The 25,313-nt window shown below is 42.0% G+C and overlaps 1 protein-coding gene across 4 annotated transcripts in view; it reads right to left on the bottom strand.

Annotated features, from left to right (window-relative positions):
* Nucleotides 1–25,313, bottom strand: part of LOC122550126 (5'-AMP-activated protein kinase subunit gamma-2-like) — a 470,860-nt gene that overhangs the window by 32,594 nt on the left and 412,953 nt on the right. For all 4 annotated transcript variants that reach the window (XM_043690750.2, XM_043690749.2, XM_043690748.2 and 1 more), the window contains 2 exons: nt 6,997–7,055; nt 4,385–4,430 (listed from right to left, as the gene is read on the bottom strand). In XM_043690750.2, coding sequence (XP_043546685.2) covers nt 4,385–4,430; nt 6,997–7,055 — 105 coding nt within the window. The remainder of the gene's footprint in view (nt 1–4,384; nt 4,431–6,996; nt 7,056–25,313) is intronic.

Genomic DNA, 25,313 nt, shown 5'->3' with positions numbered 1-25,313 from the left:
GGCGATGGCCGAATCACGGATATGCCAGGCTAGGAGGTTACAGATTATGCTGGAATATAATTCTGCTGCTGTTGAAGCCCCACTGCGCCTCATGAATGCCCAGTTGTTAGGTTTGTTCAAAATTTGCCCCATTTAGCTTGGTGATAGTGTGGCACAACACTGAGATTATTCTCAACGTGGAGATGGGACTTCATCTCCACAAGGACTGTGCAGTGATCGCTCTTATCGATAGTGCCATGGACAGATGCATCTGTAGCGAGCAGTTTGGTAAGGATGCGGTTTTCTTCATTCCTGATGAAGAGCTCATGCTCAAAACGTCGACTCTACTGCTCTTCGGATGCTGCCTGACCGGCTGTACTTTTCCAGCGCCACACTTTTCAAATCTGTTCTCCAGCATTCGCAGTCCTCACTTTCTCCAAGGGTGAGATCAAGTACGTTTTTCCTTCTTGCAGCGATGTCCTCCAGGACTTGACCAGCTCAATCAGTAATGCTGCTGTCAAGCCACTCTTGGTGGTGGACACTGAAATTCCCCACCTCGAGTACACTTTGCACCCTCATTATTGTAGTGCTTCTCAACATGGAGGAGTACGGATTCATCAACCAAGGGAAGACAGTGCACACTTATCAGCAAGAGGGTTTTTTTGTCCAAACTTAACTGAAGTCTGAGACTTCATGGGGTCTGGAATCAATGTTTAGTACTCCGAGGACAACCCCCTCCTGACTGCATTCCATTGTGCTGCCACCTCTGCTGGGTCGTTGCTGTCTGTGGGACAAGACATATCCAGGAATTGTGGTGGTGATGTCAGGGACATAGTCATATTCACAGAATCATATCTGACAGACAATGTCAGGTTGGTGCTTGGTTAGTCTGTGAAATAGCTCTCCCAATTTTGGCACCAGGTCCCAAGGAGGACTTTACAAGTTGACAGGGCTGTTCCTGTCATCGTCTATTCCAGGGCCTGGGTCTAAAATGTATTGGAAAGTGTTCGGCGATCAGGCCTCATTGATTCACATTAACATTGCACATTCGTGCAATGGGAGGAAATCGGAGAGAAATGCTTTACGTCTCAGGAAATGAAGTGACCAAAATAATTAACCCAAGTCTGTCTGTATGTATCAAGGAAAACATAAAATTTGCATCCACTGCATACAGCTTTGTATTGTCATTAAAAATAAACAGAAAAACTCAAATTAATTTCTTTGCTCTATTTGGTGCACTTTAAAGCCAAATTCAAATCAACATATTCAAGTTATCCAACAATTTTGTTTACAAAACAAAAAGGAGTCACCTGTTAATTAGTAGATACAAATGCTTTTCGCCAGCATTGTACTGATAAGGTCTCCAAAACAAGTCAAAGAGAGCACATCATAAATCTCTCAAATTAGTATTAGTACAAAATGTTCCAGAACAAGCAAAGAACTCAAGACATGATATTCTTTGTAACATAAGCAGAGTTCCCGTCAAAAGGTAGTGGTGTGATTCTTATCCATGGTATTTGGCAACTGAATATTGATGATTTTAATCTAAAACGAATAATTGATAAGATGCCACACTGAAGCAATGATGACCAAACAAACATTCTGAGCATTATAAAGGAAGACTGGGGGACAGTTACAATCACCAAATCACTTGGTAGAGAGACCTGTTTGACTGGTTCCCTGTCATTTAGCTAATACTTCTCACTGAAAGTGACAGAAGACCTGCTATATGTGAAGCCAAGTGAGATGCAGAGGATGGACAAGAGTTGAAGTATTTCCTGATATCATAGTGCCATTGCAATTATGAATGCAAAAATGTCACATGGCTCTGATGTACAGTACTGCTGTGGTAGGATGAAGCATGGGAATGAAAAATGTAAAAGCCTGAAAACAACATGACTGATCAACCCACGAAAGATTATTTTTCCTCTTCCTGGCAACATTCCCCATCTATAGGCGGGCAGATGGGTGGGCCTGGGGATGGGTTTCCCTCGGCAGGTACAAATTCCATTGAGGGATCAGTCTTTTCTCAAATCCTGGAAACTGGACTAGTTCAGGAGTATAGGCACAGATTAGATCTGAAGCTCTCAAGTTGAGATGCCAGTCAGCTTTCAGATGCCCAGTTGATGACTCAGCCAAAACAGATTAACAGACTTTTTAAAAGATATGAAGGAAAGAAATGAAGGGAGCTTGTGGACAATATATATTCTACTGACTGCTCTCCATGTGGTTGGGTGAGTAACTGAACCATATGGGGTGGGAGATCCTCTCAGATAAAGTCAAACTGGATAGTGTTTCACAATCTCAACTGGGCTAGGTGAAATACTATAATTGATCTCAATGTTCTCTTTGGGTAGAATACTAAAGTAAAAATCAGCTCCAGGTTAGTACTCACTAGGCGAAAGTGAGGACTGCAGATGCTGGAGATCAGAGTGGTGCTAGAAAAGCACAGCAGGTCAGGCAGTATCTGAGGAGCAGGAAAATTGACGTTTTGGGCAAAAGCCCTTCATCAGGACTCACTGACAACTGCTAGAAAGTGCATTTTTAGGGGAACTGCTGCGATGTGTCCGAAGTTGGTATAATGTCACTTCCTGTAACTTGGTTTCACACAGGCCCTTTAATGTAGTATAGTGAAACTTTGCAAGACCCTTCACAAGAGCACGAGGTATTAGGAGAGATGACTCAAAGTTTTGAAATGAGGTGAGGTTAAAGGAGCTGAAGGAGTTAACGTGTCAACTCTTATTTGCAGGCATATAAAGTAGAAAAAAAAAGTCATTTGGATGGACTCGTAGAACCACAAACCCACAGCTTCAAGAAAAACAGAAGAGTAGGAATCGGACTGAAAGGAAAGCTACATTTATTAATGGATCATCCATGGTGATTCTCATGAAAAGCCTAAAGCCAGCACTTTTCGAAGGGATATGATGCACAAGGTTTGGTTCTGCCAATATGCAGCTGGATACCCTTAAGGACACAATTTCTGTTTAATCAAAAAGATAAGAATCATTCAGGACTTATAGATAGTCAGCCATGAAATATTTAAGATTGTAATCTGCAGGTCAGTCACACACTGGAGATGAGAAGTGTTAGTACATTAAGTTTGTTTTCACACCCGTGCTGATGTATCATTTTTAATACATTACTTGGATAGCTTGTGTGTTATCCTGGGAACAATAGGACAGCCAATAACCACTCATTTCAGTTCGATCACAAGGTGATTGGCAAAGTCAAAGATTTTGGACCATTAAAAAAAAACACCTGGTATGATTTCCATTTGTTAAGCTGTCGCCAGTGCTTATCGTAGAAACTTGATTGTTTTTGGACTTTCAGGAGCACTGAAACATGAAATCGAAGACAATCTGTACAGAAACTGCTATACGTCAGAGATCATTTGAGGAAACAAATGTAAAATTTCTGTCAGTTTTTCATGAGGGAAGAGGATCATTTAAAAGGAAATACTTAGGAAACAGAAAAGGTCCAGGCAAATGCCTGAACACAAATCTTACCACCACCACTGGGTTGCTGTGGGGGAACCAGTTAACAGAGAATATGGTCTTCTTCTAAACCAGGGCTTTCCAAGCTGTGGGTCATGATACCCAGCTAGGTCAGCTGACAACATCTGACAGCCAGCAGAACACACAAACCTGCAATGGGTAGTGTGTGTGACTGAATGAGAAGTGTTTTGATAGAGGTAGCAAGAGTGTTAGTTAATGAAAGACAGTAAGCGAGAGAGCGAGAGCGAGTAGCTGACTGAGCATCATCTGACATCAACACCTGCACATGACCGGAGCCCCCTCCCCAGAGCTCTGACCTGCATTCTCAATAACTTTCAATCCAGCAAATGGGGTCATGAGGGAAGAAGGTTTGGGGAGACTGTTCTAAGGTAAATCTACACCCCTTTGCATCTATTAAGTAAACAAATAGGAGAGTTAATTAATTGTGTTTGAAGCTGTGGTTTACAAGTTTATGTTTTGGTTTAAAGTGCATTTGATGAGGTAACATAGTGGTCATGTATATTCACGACTAAAAGTGTTGGAACAAATTTGTGTAGCACTTGGAGTTGTGAGGGGTAAAAGAAAATTAAAAAAGTGAAAATAATATAGGTTTCTAAATAATTTTAGCTCCGTTCTTCAAAGGTCAGACTCGAACAAAATACTTGAGAAAAGTGCACAACTATCATAATCTTCGAAAATATTCAACCTAAGGTTAAGGTATGGAATAAGTGGTTAGAAAAACACAACTATCATAATCTTAGAAAATATTCAACCTAAGGTTAAGGTATGGAATAAGTGGTTAGATGTCCATCCAGAATTACTAACACTGCTCACAAATTAATAAGGGCCTCTTTGGTGAAGTATCAGACAGATTGCGAGAGGTCAAAAGTCAATAGGTGTATTGTTCCTACCTCTCCATGATTCAATCTTGTGCTCTTCCAGCTCATAGATTTGTACCTACAATGTAAAAAAACACAACTTATTATTTAGACAACCCCAAACTTTTAGTCAACTGTGTTTATTCTCCTATTTGAACAGTATGCCAGAGAATAAAACATGATATTTAGAAAACTTGCTAGTACATTTCAATTTCTCTGCCATTTATTTGCTCCCATTACTATTTTTCTAGCCTCATTTTGAAACAGTCCAATGGCCATTCTTGTCAATCTAATAAAAACTCTGAAACCTTTCATATTAATAGCTAGCTCAGACTCATATTTCATTTTCTCCACCTTTAAAGCTTTTTCAGTTGTCCTTGTTGATTTTTAAAGACTTCCCACTAACCTTCACCACACTGTATGCTTTTTCTTTTGTTTTTATACTGTCCCTGACTTCCCTGGTCAGCCACGGTTACCTCATCCTCCCCTTTGTGTGCTTCACCTTCCTTTGGCTGAATTTCTGCTGCAGCTCCCAAATTACCCCCAGAAACACCTGCCATTGTTGCTCCACCATCTGACCCTTTCAATCAACTCTGGCCAGCTCCTCCCTGCATCTCTGTGGTTACCTTTGCTGAATTGTAAAGGCATTACAACTGATTCCAGCTTCTCCTTCTCAAACTGCAGAGTGAAATCAATTCTGTTGTGATCACTAACCCTTATAAGGATTCCAACACCTTAAGCTCCCTAATCCGTCTGCCTCATTACAAATCACGAGATTTCCTGTTCCCTAGTGGAGATTAGAGTCAAGATTAGAGTGGTGCTGGAAAAGCACAGCAGGAAAATCAACGTTTCGGGCAGGAACCCTTCATCAGGAATATTCCCTAGTGGTCTCTACCAAAAGCTGCCATTCAAATAATCATCTCAGACATTCCACAAATTCCTTTTCTTTGGATCTGCTACCAACCTGATTTTCCCAGTCCAACTACATATTGAAGTCCCCCAAGGTTATGACAGCAATACCTTTCTTACATGCCTTATCTTTCACCTGAATTATTTTCTTCCCCATATTTTGAATTCTGCTGGCAGATGTTGGATTATAACCTGGTGTTGTGTGATTTTTAACTTTGTACACCCCAGTGCAACACTGGCATCTCCAAATCATTCTTTTTGCTTGGATATTTTTCTTCTGAACTCTTCTGAATTAGTTTCCCCACTTTGCTCAGAGCATCATGCTGTTATTTCTGCTCATTGCCTATACCTAGTCTGGCAGTCAGTTCTTTTGGTCATAAACATAATGATGCAACATGAGCTGGAGAAAATTACAGCAGTAGAATGAACAGTGAGGCAGACAGTTGTAAAGCAACACAAAGCATTAGCTCTGATTTTAAACCTTCATAAGACAGAAGGACATCTAATGTTTACAGGGTGAAAGTCTAAAAAGGATTCCTGTGGCCTGGTCACAGATTTCTGAAACCTTTCATATAAGACAACTGGTACTTGATTCTTTGAGGGACCAGGAAAGAGTGTACTGCATGAAATTCATCTTGTGGCTCTCCCAGTACTATAAATGCATGCACCATGATAGAGGACCAGCAAAAGTCAGAACATCACTGTTGTCTCCATAATGCTTTTTTTTTTAAAAATGGGAGTGGACAGTTCCAAGATTCTTACCGAGCAACAACGCAGGAATGACACCACAGTCACAAGTCAGGATGGTGCATAGCTGCAGTGGTGATGCTTCCATGCGTCTGCTGCCTTCTGGATGGAGCCTTGCTGAACTGCTACAGTACAATGTGTAGATGGTGGAAGAATGTTTAATGAGAGATGGAGGGGGGGGGGGGGGGGGGGGGGGGGGGGGAAGGGTGGAGAATAGAGGATGTTGATCCAGCAGATTATTTTACCTTGGACGGTGTTTCTTAGGCTCTGCCAAATAATCCAAGTCTATTTACATTTTAGTTTTAATCTTGATTTGGTATCCTTCTGGTGTTCCTGCAACTCCATATTTTTAAATTATATTATTTATTTAGATGCTGTCAACTTTTATTTTGATCTGATAAACAACTACATAACTAAAGTGCGTATTATCTTCTGCTGTACTAATTTTAACTCAGCCTTACAGCTGACACTCAAATAGCCGTGATACAGGAGGAGGAAATATGCTGAGAAATGGGCATAGGTTCGGCCTTCCCAATTGTGGAAACAACAGAGACCTGTCACTAACAAGAAGAAAAAAGGCAAGATTCAAAACACAACCTTGCATGCAACAGCAATATTGGAAAGTCTTTGAATTTTCTTAATGGTACAGGAGATTGTTTTTTTCTTTCCAGCCCACCTCAAGACCGTGACACAACAGCAATATGCTATTTGCACAACAAGATTTTTGATTGCATACAGACCTACGAAGTCCCTTGGGGCATTTACTATGTTAAACACACGAGATAAATTCAAGTTATTCTAATGGTTGTTGAATGCATTGAATCTAACAGACTTGTGTTTTCTCCACAAATATTATTGAATGGTGAATACTGATTAGTTCAAGCGTGCAAATTTATTTCAGTAACCCTAAATTCAACTAGTTTCTTTTTTCACAAAATTTACTTGCTTTGTTTCCCAAGATTTTAATGTTGACAACTGAAAGCACTTACCATTGGTGATTTGTAGTATCTGTGCAGTATGTTAATGAAGTCTGTTATAGTTAACATTCCTAGGCGAAAACAAATATGATTAATTGAGGTTACAGAATGCTGCAGAGCATTATTATCACTGAAACCTGATATTTGAGATATCCTAGTGGAAATATGTTTCATTAAAACCCAGCAATAATGTTTATAAACACACAGTGATCAGTTGTTGGGTTTAAAAAAAACTCACTGCGCTACTACCAGCTGCCAATAAACAGACATTAAATCTGCTGGCAATAAAGTGAGAACTGATGGAAAATGAGGTACATTATGGCGGAATCAAGTCGTGCAAGATCTTTTTTCAAAACTTCAAGACTGACAAGTCTGCAATATCCAGCTTTTTTTAGCCTGCTTATTTGTAAATGCATTAAAAACAGCACCAAACAGATTTAGAATCAACACATCACAGATACCCTTTAGTCACTGTACTCGGAATGTTAAAGATTCGCAATTTTGCTTAGTCAGGATCTCCTGCAATGTCAATTTCAAATAAACTTGTTGCACTATAACCTGGTGTCGCATGAGTTCTAAGCCTTGCAGCATTCTATTTCTCGCTTTGCATGACTTCACTGAATAGAAATGCTTAAGTAGGATCACAGCCAGTACTAGCAGTAGGGTCAATGAGGTTGTGGGTAGAGACCCACACTTTTTTTAATAAATGAGCACACTTACCATACCATGTAGTTGACAGCATGTTATTTTAATTCAACTTATTCATTATATTTTCAGCCTAAAATTCATTTTCTGACACCGCTCCCTCTTCACAATCCTGCATTTGTAGGAACAGGAGTAGGCAATTCAGCTACTCGAGCCTGCTTCAACCATTCAATAAGATCGTGGCTTAGCTGTGTATGCCTGCCTTAGGTCCGTATCCTTTGATACCCTTAAGAAAAAGTTGCCTCATATTTAAATGTAACAATTGAATTAGCATCAACCACACTTTGCATGGAAAAGTCTCTCTCACATCTCTGCTGAATGGCCTGGCCCTGATTGTTAGACCAAGTCCCCTGGTTCTAGAGTCTTCAACTCGTGAAAATATTTCCTCTTTATCTACCCTGTCTTTCCTGGTTAATATTCCAAAAGCCTCAAATAGATAACTCCTTAAATTTCTAAATTATAGAGAATGAAGGCCTCATTGTCTAATCTCTTCTTATAACTTGACCCCTGAAGTTCAGGTGTCACCCTCGTAAACCTCACTGAACTCCCTCCAGGCCAAAACATCCTTCCCAAGGTGTGGTGCCCAGATCTGCTCACAGTATTCTAAGTGAAAGCCAACTAGATTTTTGTATAACTGCAGCACAATATGGTCATGTTGCAGCTGTACAGGACATTGGTTAGGCCACTCTTGGAATATTGCATGCAATCTGGTCTCCTTCCTATTGGAAAGATGTCGTGAAACTTGAAAGGGTTCAGAAAAGATTTACAAGGATGTTGGCAGATTTGAGCAATAGCAAGAGATTGAATAGGCTAGGGCTGTTTTCCCTGGAGCGTCAGAGGCTGAGGGGTGATCTTAGAGGTTTATAAAATCATGAGGGGCATGGATAGGATAATGGACAAAGTCTTTTCCCTGGAGTGGAGTTGTTCAGAACTAGAGGGCTGGGATATCTGGTTGGCATGGATAAGTTGGACGGAAGGGTCTACTTCCGTGCTGTACATCTCTAGGACTCTGTGACAATGTATACATCCTTATACTCCAGCCCTTTAGATATGAAAGCCAGAATTCCATTAGACTTCTTGACAATTTTTTTTCACTTGTTTATAGAAATTTTGTGTCACTAAAAATGGATAAATATGCAGGCCCAGATTGCTGAGGAACGGAAGGAGATATCAGGGCCGCAGCAATGATTTTCAAATCCTCTCCTGCCACAGGTGAGATGCTGAAGGACTGGAAGGCTATGAACGCTATCCCATTAATTGAAAAAAGGAGGGAAGCCTACAGCAGAAATTTACAGGGCAGTCAGTCTAACCTAACAGTGGGTAAGTTGCTGGAAAGAATTCTGAGGGACAAAATATATTGACACTTGGAGAAACATTGATTAACTGGATAATCAGCATGAAGTTAAGTTATTGTGTTCTACAAATTTGATTTGAGATATTTTTTGAGGTGGTAAGCAGGGAGTGTTAATGATTGCAATGTATTTGATGTGGTCTATATTACCTTCAGTAAGGCTTTTGATAAGGTTCCTTACAGCAAACTGGTCAAGCAAGTAAAAGTCCATAGAATCCAAAGCAAAGTGGCACACTGGATGCGAAACTAGCTTACAGGCAGGAAGCAGAAGGCTATGGTAGAGGGATGCTACTATCACTGGAAGTATATTTCTAGTGAGGCTCCGCAGGGCTTGGGCTAGGTGCCTTTCTGTTTGTGCTGTACATTAATAATTTGGATTTAAATGTAGCAGATGTGATTAAGAAGATTGCAGCTGACAGGAAAATTGGTAGAGTTGTAAATATTGAGGACAGCCAGAAAGAGCAGGAGGAAATCAGTGATCAGGGCAGTGACAACTGGAATTCAGCCCATAAAAAAAAGAGATAACACACTTTGATAGGGCCGACAAGGTACAGGGTTACACTATAAATAGTAGGACCATGGAAAGTACTGAAGAATTGAGGACCATTGGTGTATATATTCACAGATCCCTGATGGTAAATAAAGTGATCAAGAAAGAATGAGATACTTACCTTCATTAGCCAAGGCACAGAATACAAGGGTGAAAAGGATATGCTGGAACTGTATAAAACACTGATTAGGCCACAGCTGGAGTACTGCATATGGTCTGGTCACCAAATTACAGGAAGGATATAATTGCATGACTGAGGGTGCACAGGAGATTTACCAGGATGCTGCCTGGGCTGGAGTGTCTGAGTTATGAGGAAACATTAAAGAGGTAGGGGTTGTCTTCCTTGGAGCAGCAATGGTTGAGAAGGGACCTGACAGAGCTAATGATGAAGGATATTGATAAGATGGATAGGAGGACAGTTGTTCCATTAGTAAAGGGGTCAATAACTACGAACATAGATTTAAAGTAACAGGCAGAAAACAAAGAGGAGATGGGATGAGAATTTGATCACTGAGAATGGTGGGTGTCTGGAACTTAACGACTGAAAATCAGAAACCCACAACAACGTAAGCAGAATTTATATATTCACTAGTACTGCTAAGGGCTACCAGGGGCATGGGCTGAACATGGAAGTTGGTGACTGGTGCAGACACAATGGGCTGAATGGACTCCTTCTGTGTTATGAACACCTATGAATCTATGAGAGAAAGATCCCTTAGTGCCAGGAGCTTGGATGGGTTAGAACGGGTTAAGTGCATCCAGGTGGGTTTTCCGAAACCACATGCATAATCCAACTCGATAAATGTTGGACAGTAACTTTCTAGGTGCAGTCTTACAGTCAGCGTTGAAATTAATTTGGGATTGCTGTACAAAATGGGCAACAGAATATTGGCAGCCTGTTAAAACTCAATGGAAAAGATAATGATAAAAATCAGTGTCAATCTGCCAACCTATTTCACATTACTGCTGAAGATTAATTTCACACCCAGGAAGGGTAATGAAGCTTCAACGTGTTGCTAATGTCATCCTGGGAGAGTTTGGTTAGATTCCAACTGTAAAATACGGACAAACGTTAAGCCGGATTTCAATCAACTGCACTGAGTCTGAAAGGAACAGTTCTAATATACAACTACACAGGTTCTTGACAAAATGTAACTTTTAATAGAATTATTAGAATACTCCATATTAAGTACAAACAATCAACTAGGTCTGTATTTTCTGTTGAAAATTCTGCACCCAAAGCTGTTTTAGGTTATGATGTACACACAATAACATAAAACGTGAAATTATATCTTAAGTGCTTTAAGTGTTATTAAGCACATTAATAAGATAATGTGTGCAGCTTAATACTGTTGTGACTGGCATTTGAGCAAACAGCCACTATTTAAACTTGCCCCCAATGTCTATCCACAACACAAAAATCGATTTCCAATCACAATCAGTGAATCCTCCAACTTCTCAGAGAAATAATCAGCACATTACACATCAATTATTTATAAACTGAGAGGTACAGTAACTTAAAAAAAGGAATCGCTGTATAGAAGACGGAGAGGTTTGACAATGCTACAAGGGCAATAAGGACCTTCATTAATCAAACTATTTTTATATTTCCATGAAACGAGACAACTGAAATTCCTTTTCACACAGAGTTAATTATATCCTAAATGCCAAATCTAGAAACACTGTCAGCTACCTTAATTAGTCTGGGAGATCATGACCAGCAACAGAACTCAAGTACAATCTCATGGGTTTCTGTATCATAATATCTGATAATTTGGGAAGACTTGCTAACAGCTGGATGATTTTTAGACTCAACTGGATGCAGACTACTGAAGTAATACAAAACTCCATGGTCTGCATTTCAGCTTCCTATACAAAGAAGTGCTTTCAATAGCAAAAGTAAAAAGGTTCTTTCAAAGGTTTTATATCTGTGGAATTCTTTACTTCAGAGTGCTGCTGAGGTTGGGTCATTAAGTGCATTCAAGGCTGAGATAGACAGATTTTTAATCAGTAATCTGACTAACTGAAAAACAGCATTGTCCAAAACGCTAACATTTTTGAAAGTGTTGCCTTTCAAATGGATCTCTATACTGAGAATTTCTCTAGGTGGTGGTTCACAGTAGCATGCTAACTTTTCTGTTTCATTCACCAGTCTAGTCCCTGTGCTCCAGACAACAATCTGTGACCTTAGTGAGCTGCTTGATTTGGTTGAATTACTGTATTCCATATTACATCATTTGCAATGAATTTAGTGCAGAACAAGCTACAGTTCTTACCTTCTGAAAACCAGAAAAGCTTGTAATCTTGCTTCGATTACAAGGCTGGGTCACATCAAGTGGGTTAGTGGTTAGGTCAGTTGGCTGGACAGCCGGTTTGCAATGCAGAGGGATGCCAACAGCATAGGTTCAGTTCTCACCTCAGCTGAGGCTACCAGACGGATTCTCCTTCTCAACCTCACCCGTCACCTATGGTGTCCCTTAGGGCAAATGACCACCAGTGTCTCAGAGTGAGGGTGAGAGGGAGGGACAGCAAGGAGGACTAGGAGAGGCAAAAGCTGGTGTAAGACTATGGTGACAATGTTTACCTATAAAGGATATTCAAGGTTGAGACACAATTTTTAATCAGTAAGGAATCAAAGGTTATGGAGAAATTGCAGCAAAGTGGAGCTGAGCGTTATCAGATCAGTCATGATCAATTTGAAGGGTGAAGCAGACTCAAATGGGTTGAATGGTCTACTACAACTCCTGTGTCTTATAATCTTGAACAGGCAGATATGCTAAAGGAATGAGTAGTTAGCCCACAAAATCTAAACTGACTGCACATAATACTAAAATGCGCCATACAATGATGACCAAATACCACTGTTTTACAACTTAATGTGCAACTGCATATCAATTTGGCTCAAAAGGAAGAAACTGTGACAATATGGATATCCAGATTTGCAAGATTAATAATTCATCACAGTAAGAAGACATTTATATCTTCGCCCACATTTTGCAAAACTGATTTACATACAAATGTAAAGTAAACATTGACTTGCACATTCTTACACACTTGTAAATTCATAGCTTGCTTGTGTAAATATGGCATTTGCATGACGTGGGCTTGGATTGCACCATAGCAGAAAGTGAAATTTGAAATTTTATGAAAATCTAATGTTAAAAGTCAAAACATGAGCTTGTTGACAGATATAAAAAGCCATCAGGTTCCCTAAAAACTGGGCGTCAATGCAAAATTGGGCACGGTCAGAAAATTTGAGCATATACATTGGTAGGAATAGTGGAGGGGGAAACCTATTCTTGAACCATTCTGAAGAACCATACCAGACTTGAAGCTGCTTCACTCTTCATAGATACTGGCAGACCTGCTGAATTTCTCTGCGAGTCCTTGGTCTTTGTTTCATAATTTTCATGGGTATATTACAACAGCATCAGGAACCTAGTGCTTTAATAGAATCTCAGATTGCATTGCCCACGCCCACCATCATAACTAGAATTGCAGAAGCCAGATGTTGTTAGAAATTAGGGCAAAAATGTGCCATTGTTTTCATGGTACTGCCACCCATTCCATTGTGGCAGTAAAGCCAAACATCAGCTCTTAAGTACCCTGCCTAAATACAAAGAATCCAAGAATCCACAATGACTCACTAAAATTACATTAAAGTCCTGCTCAAGTTGAAAGAGTTTTAAGCAAGTCAGTCGCCAAGCTAATGAATGGGATTTATATTTCAAAGATTTATTATTGAATATTAAAGAGACAACTGATGAGATTTAAAAGGCACAGGCAGCTGATGGATGCTGGAGACGTGTAAGTGAAACTACATGCTGGCCTGATTAACTTTAAGTGACTTCGTACCCACAAACTCTGAAGACAATAATGCTTGAAGAACATAATTTCATAATGAAGCAACCCCCCTGTAGCTTATTCTCATGGACAGTACATGTTGAACTATCTGCTGTGGAAGGATCTTTGCTTTTTTGTTTCACCCTGTCTTCTATCCCTCTGGTCTAGGGTAACAGAGACCAACTATACAGCCTAATTTGAAATCACATACCATTATCGAACCTAGGGAACTAAGCATGCAGAATCACTGCTTGGTATGGCTTAGTGCCTGTGCTACTCAGTCATCGGGCAGCTCATGCTAATTAGCAGTCCTACTGATGCAAGATTAATAAAGATTAATGCAGTGATTCAGAGTTTCCTTTCTAAGAAACAACTAAAAAACTTTTGGCACTCTAATCACTTGGGAAAAGAAATGGAACGCGAGAAGATTTCAGATGAGGTCTAAAAATAAATTCAAAAGGTAAACAACAATACAGTGAAATTCTGGAGCTCACAAACTTGACATGGTGAAAGAAAGGCACACACAAAAAAAAATGAAGGCCAAAGCTGTTTAACAAATCAGGTTACCCATTATTCCTGGTGTGCAAATAGAAATCTAAATGCAAAAACAGAAACCCAGTGAAGTCTGGTGTGTTTAATTTTCATCAGGTTCACAGGCCATGTCAACTGAGTTGATAATAATGTGGAAGTTACTCACAATATAAATCATTTTTAAAATTAGGTTTCAGATTAAAAAGATAGGTCGACAATTCACAGTAAAACAGATTAAAAATTATCCGTGGAAAAAGTGGGTTGATTGGATCAAGTGTCTATCGCTTATTCCTACTAGCTAATGTTATTTTTCCTGCACAAGATGACAGGAGCTTAAAATTACATTGCAGAAATGGTTTCCTTCAAAGTACTCTGGCAATACTCTTCCACTGTTCAGAAAGTTACACCATTTATTATTCAGATGAATTTCATTAGTAAAAGGTGGTGGCAGAGTAGGACCCTGCAGCCAGAGCTCATCCAGTGATAAAAGGTAATAGCTGGGATAAAAGGGAACCCTTGGGGTTAGCCCCAGAACGTAGGACGTGTCGTAGATTGGGGTCTGGAAGAAATTGTGAAGCAGACTGGGCTGGGAGGCATCAATATCAAAAGAAGAGTTGTAAAGATCAGTAACATAATCATCATATTACTTGGCAGGCCAAGTTTTCAGACCAGCTCTGAGTGGGGGAAAAAAAAGTAGCACTGATTCGCAGAACTAATGGCCATAATTTCTATTTACCATCCAGTGGAACAGGGAGTGTTGCCACCATTATCATTCCATTTGTACTACTGTATTTCCTTTAGAGTTTGAACTTATGAACTGGAAGACTGTGACCTGAAGTGATTCCTCAATGTGTTTTATTGGAGATCTAACAAGAGCCTACATTGCAGATTATGCTAAGAATTTAGACCATTCAGCCTATCAAGTCTGTTCATCCAGATGAATCGTTACATCGACTACACTTTTCTGCTAAATAAATTATAAGAGATTGGTGATTATACCTGTTAGAGGATGTAAAGTTGTGATTGTCTCCAAAAACACAGACAGAGCTATGCTCAATCCTTCAAGCAGTCATGAATTGAAAGCAGTGTTGGAAGCCACTGCATTAACAGCTGTGATGTGATTTTTTCTGACAATACAACACTTAGTTTCTTCTAGTTGTCAGTGTATCTCTTTATTAAAGTGGAAAATACTCCACGTGCCAAACAACTGAAAGCATTAAATCTTACCAGTTAGCTTATTTCATGAATGGAACAATCAAAAACAGTTCCAAACTTGATGTTATAGGGGAATGGATCTCACAGAGAATAAAAGAATTGCACATTTTTTAAAACAAATTCAACAAATTTAAACAAGTGAACCTAAACTCATTCCAGTTACTCTGCGAGATAACTTTAAATTCAAAAGCAGAACAGAATTAATGAACAGTATAAGATTTGCTTCAGTGCTCAGGAAAAACAAATTTCATCTCAGGAGCCTACAACCCCATGTGGCCTCAACATTAAATTCACCAGTTTCCAAATCTCTCCTCCCCCACCCCATCTCAGATCCAACCCTCCGACTTGGCACTGCTCTCTTGACCTGCCCATCTTCCTTCCCACCAGCCTATCACAATCACCTACCTGCATCCACCTCTTGCCATTCCAACTATCTTTCCCCCCCCACCCCAGCCCATCTCCCTATTTATTTTGCAGCCCCTTCCCCCCTCCCCCCAGTCCTAGTGAAGGGTCCTTCCTGAAATGTCAACTCTCCTGCTCCTCAGATGCTGCCTGACCTGCCGTGTTTTTTTTCCAGTGCCACACTCCATCTACTGACTCTCCAGCATTTGCAGTCCTCACTATGAGCTGGGCCAACACTTTCTTGTTTAACCCAGGCATGGAGGAAGTATCACACTGGTGGGGAAGTGTTTACAGTAGAGAAAAATACATGATTAATGAGCATTTTAGAACTGCTAATAAATCAAAGTGCATGATGACTGATAGCTGTCAAGCTTCATTTAACTTTTACATCAGACTGGTTGACATTTTCTTTGCAAAGAATGGTGTCCCATGTATTAATAAGCAGCTTCCAGGATATGTCTGGATGGGTGCAGCTCCAAAAACAAGTTCAACACCATCTAGAAAAGCAGCCTGTTTGACTGACACCCCAACCATCACCTTCAGTTTTCACTCCCTCCACCACCAGTGGCAGTAGCCCTTACCATTTACAGACAAAAATCAACAATTCACCAAGTGTACTGAGGCAGCACTTTGCAAACCTGCAACCTCTGCCAATCAGGAGGAAGGGAACAGCAGATACACAGCAGCTACAGCACCACCTGCAAGTTCGCATCAAAGCCACACACTACTGACATGGAACTTTCCATTACTGTTGCTGGGTCAAAATCTTGCAACTCCTTCCTTCTTTACACCTCAAGTTCTGCAGTGGTTTAAAACGATAATCCATCAACACCTTCTCCAGACTAATGACGGATGGCCAATAAATGTTTGCTGAACCAAAGACACCCACAACCCACAAACAAAAAATGGTTTAAATAAGGCCATCTCTCTGCTCAATTAGATGAAAACATCTCACAGCCCTTTTCATTTGAATAGAAGCTCCTGAGTTATCTCCTTTGTCTGGACCAATACTTCTCTCTCAATCAACATCACACAAATAATACTTGGCAATAACATGTTGCTGTTTGAGTGTGTTCCTTGTGCACAAACCGGCGACCACATTATAAGTGACTCTGCTTCAAAGTTGCTTCAAGTGTTGTAAAGTACTTTGTAATGTCCAGTAGTCACAGAGGGTGCTATACAAATGTAATTTCATTCCTGATGAAAGGCTTTTGCCTAAAACATCGATTTTCCTGCTCTTCGGATGCTGCCTGACCTGCTGTATTTTTCCAGCACCACACCCTCAACTATACAAATGCAAGTCTATGATTCTGGGTAGGGAGTTAGCCTAATGACAGAGTACTTCAATACTGTTCCTTTGTTCATGAGCGCATCGTGAATAATAGATGTTAAGTAGAGGTTAAAACAGCAGACTATAATGGAAGGGCATGAGACTAATTTTAGATGATGGGTCTTAACTTGCATCTTGACACCATGAAGTGCACCACATTCATTAAAAGTTATGTGGATACACTGTGGTATAAACTGGCATGTATTTTACTGAAACTCACCAGCTTGTTCTTCTAGTTCTACACCTGCCTAACCAATGCCCTTAAAAAGGCAGTTGAAGATCAGTGAAGAAATAATAGGAATAATTTTTTTTCAAAGCTGCTGCAAGCAGCAGCAATTCTTCTATGTCCTGGGATTCCTACTTCAGACTGTTGTCAGCACTTTCTTCCATACCTTGTCCATGAACATTTGGTGAACAGTTTTGCCGTAGTTGAACTAGAACATCAGACAGGATGACATTTTTTCTGCAAAGAATGGTGTCCCATGTATTAAAATGTAGCTTCCAGTACATGTCTGGATGGGTGAATCTCCAAAAACAAGTTCAACACCATTCAGGAAAGCAACTTGCTTGACTGACTCTTCAACCAGCACCTTCACTGGCCAAACTGCTGCAAAAGGGGCTGGCAGCTTCTCTCGATTACTGATATTAGCCTGTGGGCTAAATTTTGAATATGCATTGGGCCTTTGCTTCTGAAACATGCTTGAATTTTGAGCCATTATTTCTCTTTCCATTTTTCAATATTTCTTCCACCCTCAGAAACTGGTTTGAATGACCCTCAGTTCCTGGGCAATCACACCTGCACCGCAGGAATACTTGCATTTTGAGCATCAACAAACAATGCTATAATGCTGATTCAAAAAGTAAATCTTTAGGTTAACAGCTTTGCTGAAGTACCACATTTCCCACCACATTTCATTGTTGTCTTTGATTCCACCACTATTACCTGCAGTTTATAAATCAAACTCACTGGCTTGCCTTTCATATCCACGAAGAAATAAAATTAATTTAAAAATTCACTCAAGTAGGAACGTAGAACAGGAGTAGATCACAATGCTCCTCAAGCCTATTCCCATATTAATGAAATCATAGCTGAAAATGTGTTGCTGGAAAAGCGCAGCAGGTCAGGCAGCATCCAAGGAACAGGAGAATCGACGTTTCGGGCATAAGCCCTTCTTCAGGAATGAGGAAAGTGTGTCCAGCAGGCTAAGATAAAAGCTAGGGAGGAGGGACTTGGGGGAGGGGCGTTGGAAATGCGATAGGTGGAAGGTGGTCAAGGTGAGGGTGATAGGCCAGAGTGGGGTGGGGGCGGAGAGGTCAGGAAGAAGATTGCAGGTTAGGAAGGCGGTGCTGAGTTCGAGGGATTTGACTGAGACAAGGTGGGGGGAGGGGAAGTGAGGAAACTGGAGAAATCTGAGTTCATCCCTTGTGGTTGGAGGATTCCTAGGCGGAAGATGAGGTGCTCTTCCTCCAACCGTCGTGTTGCTATGGTCTGGCGATGGAGAAGTCGAAGGACCTGCATGTCCTTGGTGGAGTGGGAGGGACAGTTGAAATGTTGAGCCACGGGGTGGTTGGGTTGGTTGATCCGGGTGTCCCAGAGGTGTTCTCTGAAGCGTTCCGCAAGTAGGCGGCCTGTCTCCCCAATATAGAGGAGGCCACATCGGGTGCAGAGAATGCAATAAATGATATGTGTAGAGGTGCAGGTGAATTTGTGGCGGATATGGAAGTATCCCTTGGGGCCTTGGAGGGAAGTAAGGGGGAAGGTGTGGGCGCAAGTTTTGCATTTCTTGCGGTTGCAGGGGAAGGTGCCGGGAGTGGAGGTTGGGTTGGTGGGGGGTGTGGACCTGATGAGGGAGTTACGGAGGGAGTGGTCTTTTTGGAACGCTGATAGGGGAGGGGAGGGAAATATATCCCTGGTGGTGGGGTCCGTTTGGAGGTGGCGGAAATGACGGCGGATGATACGCTGTACATGGAGGTTGGTGGGGTGGTAGGTGAGGACCAGTGGGGTTCTGTCCTGGTGGCGGTTGGAGGGGCGGGGCTCAAGGGCGGAGGAGCGAGAAGTGGAAGAGATGCGGTGGAGAGCATCGTCGACCACATCTGGGGGGAAATTGCGGTCCTTGAAGAAGGAGGCCATCTGGGTTGTACGGTTTTGGAACTGGTCCTCTTGGGAGCAGATGCGGCGGAGACAAAGGAATTGGGAATATGGGATGGCATTTTTACAGGGGGCAGGGTGGGAGGAGGTGTAGTCTAGGTAGCTGTGGTAGTCGGTCGATTTGTAGTAGATGTCCGTGTTGATTCGGTTGCCCGAGATAGAAATGGAAAGGTCTAGGAAGGGGAGGGAGGAGTCTGAGACAGTCCAGGTGAATTTAAGATCAGGGTTGAAGGTGGTGGTTAAGCGGATGAACTGTTCAACCTCCTCATGGGAGCACGAGGCAGCGCCGATACAGTCATCGATGTAGCGGAGGAAAAGGTGGGGGTGGTGCCAGTGTAGCTGCGGAAGATGGACTGTTCCACATATCCTATGAAGAGGCAGGCATAGCTGGGGCCCATGCGGGTGCCCATGGCTACTCCTTTGGTTTGGAGGAAGTGGGAGGATTGGAAAGAGAAGTTGTTCAGGGTGAGGACCAGTTCTGTCAGTCGAAGGAGGGGTGGAAGGGTACTGGTTGGTACGGCGGGAAAGGAAGAAGCGGAGGGCTTCGAGTCCTTCGTGATGGGGGATGGAGTTGTACAGGGACTGGATGTCCATGGTGAAGATAAGGCGTTGGGGACCGGGGAAGCAAAAACCATGGAGGAGGTGGAGGGCGTGGGTGGTGTCCCGAACGTAGGTGGGGAGTTCTTGGACTAAGGGGTACAGGACCGTGTCGAGGTATGCAGAGATGAGTTTGGTGGGGCAGGAGCAGGCTGAGACAATGGGTCGGCCGGGGCAGTCAGGTTTGTGGATTTAGGGCAGGAAGTAGAAACGGGCGGTGCGGGGTTGTGGGACTATGAGGTTGTCAAGAAATGCAAAACTTGCGCCCACACCTCCCCCCTTACATCCCTCCAAGGCCCCAAGGGATACTTCCATATCCGCCACAAATTCACCTGCACCTCCACACACATCATCTATTGCATCCGCTGCACCCGATGTGGCCTCCTCTACATTGGGGAGACAGGCCGCCTACTTGCGGAACGTTTCAGAGAACACCTCTGGGACACCCGGATCAACCAGCCCAATCACCCCGTGGCTCAACATTTCAACTGTCCCTCCCACTCCACCAAGGACATGCAGGTCCTTCGACTCCTCCATCGTCAGACCGTAGCAACACGACGGTTGGAGGAAGAGCGCCTTATCTTCCGCCTCGGAACCCTCCAACCACAAGGGATGAACTCAGATTTCTCCAGTTTCCTCACTTCCCCTCCCCCCATCTTGTCTCAGTCAAATCCCTCGAACTCAGCACCGCCTTCCTAACCTGCAATCTTCTTCCTGACCTCTCCGCCCCCACTCCGGCCTATCACCCTCACCTTGACCTCCTTCCACCTATCGCATTTCCAACGCCCCTCCCCCAAGTCCCTCCTCCCTAGCTTTTATCTTAGCCTGCTGGACACACTTTCCTCATTCCTGAAGAAGGGCTTATGCCCGAAATGTCGATTCTCCTGTTCCTTGGATGCTGCCTGACCTGCTGCGCTTTTCCAGCAACACATTTTCAGCTCTGATCTCCAGCATCTGCAGTCCTCACTTTCTCCTCCTTAATGAAATCATAGCTCAACATACATAAGAAATATAATAAATAGGAACAGGAGTAGACAATCCAGCCATCAAGTCTGCTCCACTATTCTTTATCCACCTCCGTTTATATCCCTGTCAATCAAAATTCTCTCACACTCATATCTAAAATTCTAAATTGAGTGATCATCTGCTTTGCCTTTTGTGACCAAGTTCCATGTTTCTCCCACAGTGCATGGGAAAAAGGGTTTCCTAACTTTTAACATCAGTGACTTGGTGCCACTTCTTACATCATATTGCCATCCCCTCCAAGTAAATTGGCAGGGTAAGTTTTCCTTTACCTGCTCCTATAAATCAGTCAAAATTCCAATCAAATCACTCCTCAATCTCTGAAACAATACATGCTGAGTTTATATAACCTCTCCTCATAATCTAACTTCAAGCCAGTCACAATCTTGTGAATCTGTGTTGCTCTCCTTCCAAAAAAAATAGATCCTGTCCATGATGGTGCATCCAAAGCTGAACAGAAACTCCAGACGTACTTTAACAAGGCTTTACAGAGCTTTAGCAAGTATACCCCAATTTACACTCTGGACCTCTAGTTATGAAGGCCAGAATTCCACTGGAATTAAAAAAACAATTGTACCAGTTAATGTTAGTGACCTGTATATGTAGACCTCCAATCTCTTTGGTCCTTGACTGATCCTATTTTTTAACAATTTAAATAGTATTCATATTTCAGGTCCAAAATAAATTACCTCACATATACGAGTGTAGGAACTATCGGTTTCATTCATTCAAAGCCACTGATATCTCATGCAATTTTATGCCCACATGTAGTATAATCACCAACATTTGTGTCATCAGCCTACTTGGATGTCTGGTTCTTGCTTGTCAACTCATCAATAAATCATGACGGCTATATTGTGGGTTAGAAACTGTACAACCTAACAGCAGTATACAAAAGTGACAAAGAAAACTATAAAAAACTTTAAAAACAGCTTTCACAAAGACAGTGGAGCATGCAGTAATTGCTTTTTGTGCTAGTGAATCAGTAGCATAGGTTCCACCGAGGCACAATAACTATTTTAATTTAAAACTGGATCATGAGAATGTTAAGATTTGCACTAGCAGTAAAAGTAAATGATGCAATTAAAAACATAAGCACTGGATTAAAACAGGAGCACAGCTGCTACTCCAAGACTGGACTGGTATCATTAAAATCACAGCCACAGGACATTCTCTTTCTCCAATCTAATCTTTCAGTTGTCAGACTCAACACCACAGGTCATTAAGCCATAATCATTATGTAGCTATAACAAAACTGCAAATAAATCAGCACTTCACATCCAAATTACAGAATAGGAACAACAAAACATTTCCAAGTCAGGATGGTGAGTGGCTTTGAGGGGAACTTGAATGTATCTGCTGTCCTTGTCCTTTTAGATGCTGTGGTCATAAATTTGGAAGATACTCAGAAGCCTTGGTGAATTTTTGCTTTGCACCTCAGATAGCATCTACAACTACTGTTTTTTCCAGGATGGTTTCAAGTTTTCCAAGCATTATTGGAGATGTATTCATCTAGGCAAGTGGAGAATATTCTATTACACAACTGACCTGTGACTTATAGATGATGGACTGGTGGTCTCTGCAGGACTCCTAGCCACCTGTATTTATATGCTAGTATAACTCAGTTTCTGGTCAATTTTCAGGATGTTGATAGTGTGGGATTCAGCACTGGTAATGCTAATGAATGTCAAAGGGTGATGATTAGACGGTCAAATGCAGGTTTGATGTCAAGAGCAGTCATTCTCACCTCACTTTACCAATGTGCCCACATTTGAACCAAGGCAACAATGAAGTCAGGAGCGGAGTAACCCTGGGGGTACCCAAACTGGGTGTTAATGAACAGGTTGTTGCTAAACAAGTGCTGTCTGACTGTAGTGTTAACAACTCCTTCAATCATTTTATTGATGATCAAGACTAGGCTGCTGAGGTGGTAATTGTTCGGGTTGGATACTACTGCTTTGTGAACAGGATATAACTGGGTAATTTTCCACATTGCTGAACAGATGCCAGTTTTCTGCTGTACTGTAAAAGCTCGACTGCAGGAGAGCAAGTCCTGGAGAATGTCTATATTGCTATTGCTGGAATTTAGTCAGGTTCCACAGCTTTTGTCCTTTATCGTCCTTCCAGACATTTCATGATATCATGTAAAGTGAATCAACCACTCAACACTTCTAGCTGAAAACTCGTGAACGGTCCAGCCTCATTTTCTGCACTGATGCGCTGGACTCTCCTATCAATAAAGGTGGAGAGATTTGTGGAGCCTCCTCCTCCAGTGAACTGTTTAAATGTCCACCACCATGAACAACGAGATTTGACAGGACTGCAGAGCTGAATTCTGAACTGTTTGCCATGGAATTGCTTATTCCTGTCCTTCACTTGCTGCTTCTGCTGTTTGGCACATAAGTAGCCAGGATTAATGGTTGGAACAGGTTAATATTTCATTTTTAGGTTTGCTACTGTTGTTCCTGGCCTTTCTTTACACTTCACTACCTTGATAATAATGGTAGAGTGGGGAACATGCTAAGCCATGAGGTTGCAGATTATATTGGAATGCAATTCTACTGCTGCTGATGGTCCACAGTGCCCAATGGTTGCCTAGTCTGGAGATGGTAAATCTGTTCAAAGTCTATCCCATTTAGTACAGTGATAAACCACACAACACAATGAAGACTGTCCTCAATATGAAGTGTGCAGTGGTCACTCCTACCAATACATAGCTTTAAATTAAAGGGTGATAGGTATAGGACAGATGTTAGGGGTAGATTCTTTACTCAGCGAGTCGTGAGTTCATGGAATGCCCTGCCAGTAGCAGTGGTGGACTCTCCCTCTTTATGGGCATTGAAACGGGCATTGGATAGGCATATGGAGGATAGTGGGCTAGTGTAGGTTCGGTGGGCTTGGATCGGCGCAACATCGAGGGCCAAAGGGCCTGTACTGCGCTGTATTTTTCTATGTTCTATGTACTGTCCTGGACAGATGTTTGTGTACCAACAGACTGGTGAGGTTGAGGTCAAACAAGTTTTTCCCCCAGTACCTGCCACAGACACAGTCTAGCAGCAATATCCTTTGACCAACTCAGTCAATAATAATGTTCCCAAAGCACTCTTGGTGATGGACACTTAAGTTCCCAGTCAGAGTATATTCTGTATCCTTGCCACCCTCAGACTTCAACATGGAGGAACACTGATTCACACAACACTAATAGTCTACTTCTTAATTATTTCCTGAAATTTCTCCTTTCATCTCTCTTGGATCTTGTTCCCATGACTGGATTCATTAAGTTGTTACTTACCTTAGCTCAGCCTCCTCTGTATAGTTGCATTGCCCAAACTCATCTTTTCTTTTTTTTGGTCCTTCGATTCAAACAAAAAGGGAGTTGACTGGGACTATACATACTAGGTAAAACCAAGGACTGCAGATGCTGGAAACCAGGGTCTAGATTAGAGTGGTGCTGGAAAAGCACAGCAGGTCAGGCAGCATACGAGGAGCAGGAAAATCGTAGTTTCGGGCAGAAGTCCTTCATCAGGAATAGAGGCAGGGTGCCTGCAGGGCGGAGAGATAAATGAGACTCTGGTTTCCAGCATCTGCAGTCCTTGTTTTTATCTAGGTGACTTTAACCCCACTGCAAATCCTCTTGCAAGGATGCCTGCCTTGAAGAAGATTTCCTCCTCTCTCCACAAGAATCTTAGCGAGTCTCTCTCACTGTAACCCCCAGGTATGCTACTTTCTCCCCACCCCCTCTCATTTATCTCTCCACTCTGCAGGCACCCTGCCTCTATTCCTGAAGGGCTTTTGCCCGACACACTGATCTTCCTGCTCCTTGGATGCTGCCTGACCTACTGTGCTTTTCCAGCACCACTCTAATTTAGACTCTGGGACTATACATACAGTGACATTAATACCATCTAAAATATCTAAGGCTTTATCTTCAACTGCCTCGTCCTGAAATGACCTCCTTATCTCTCCATCTTACTCCTTCTTCCTTTGATATGTGTTAAAAGCGATCACTTTTGTCCACCTGTCCTAATATCACCTTATGTGTCTCACTATCAGATAATGTTTTGGATAATACCCTCACAAGTTGCTTATGGACATTACGCTATGTTAAAGATGCTCCACTTATTGCTGATTTTGAACTGTGGGATCCAGGTTTTGATCACTAATATCAAAATAATACACCTGGACCTAACCTAGAATAAAGGTTAATATGACTTTGTCCAGACAGGAGTGATGTTTACAGAAGACAAAAATCCTGAAATCTGTAAGCTACATTCAATTTCAAGAAATGATATTCAAACATCTTGGCAATGTTCCAATACAAAAATATTCCCTGCTAACATTCACAAACATGTCATCTTTCAGCTTTTTCCTTTCGCTGCTGGTTGTAGCTTGAGTTGGAAACCCTGCAAGGTCCACAGCGAAGAGGTGACAGCTCAAACAGGATGACAGGGTGGGGCTTGTTTACTCGCTATGTGTGCACCCAGGGGAGTTAGTGCCGAGTGCTGTTCCTCTCCCAGTGTGGGAGGTGTGGCAACACCTTACACTGCAGTGTCACAGCGGGGAGGGAAAGTTTCCCTGTGTGCAGCCAATAATGCTGAAGGTCACTCTGACAGAACCACCAACCAGCATCTTG

Source organism: Chiloscyllium plagiosum, unplaced genomic scaffold (genome assembly GCF_037043375.1).
Source record: "Chiloscyllium plagiosum isolate Xiang-an unplaced genomic scaffold, Cpla_swu_hap1 HiC_scaffold_5, whole genome shotgun sequence".
Classification (NCBI taxonomy): domain Eukaryota; kingdom Metazoa; phylum Chordata; class Chondrichthyes; order Orectolobiformes; family Hemiscylliidae; genus Chiloscyllium; species Chiloscyllium plagiosum.
This window is presented reverse-complemented; position numbering and strand designations above follow the sequence as displayed.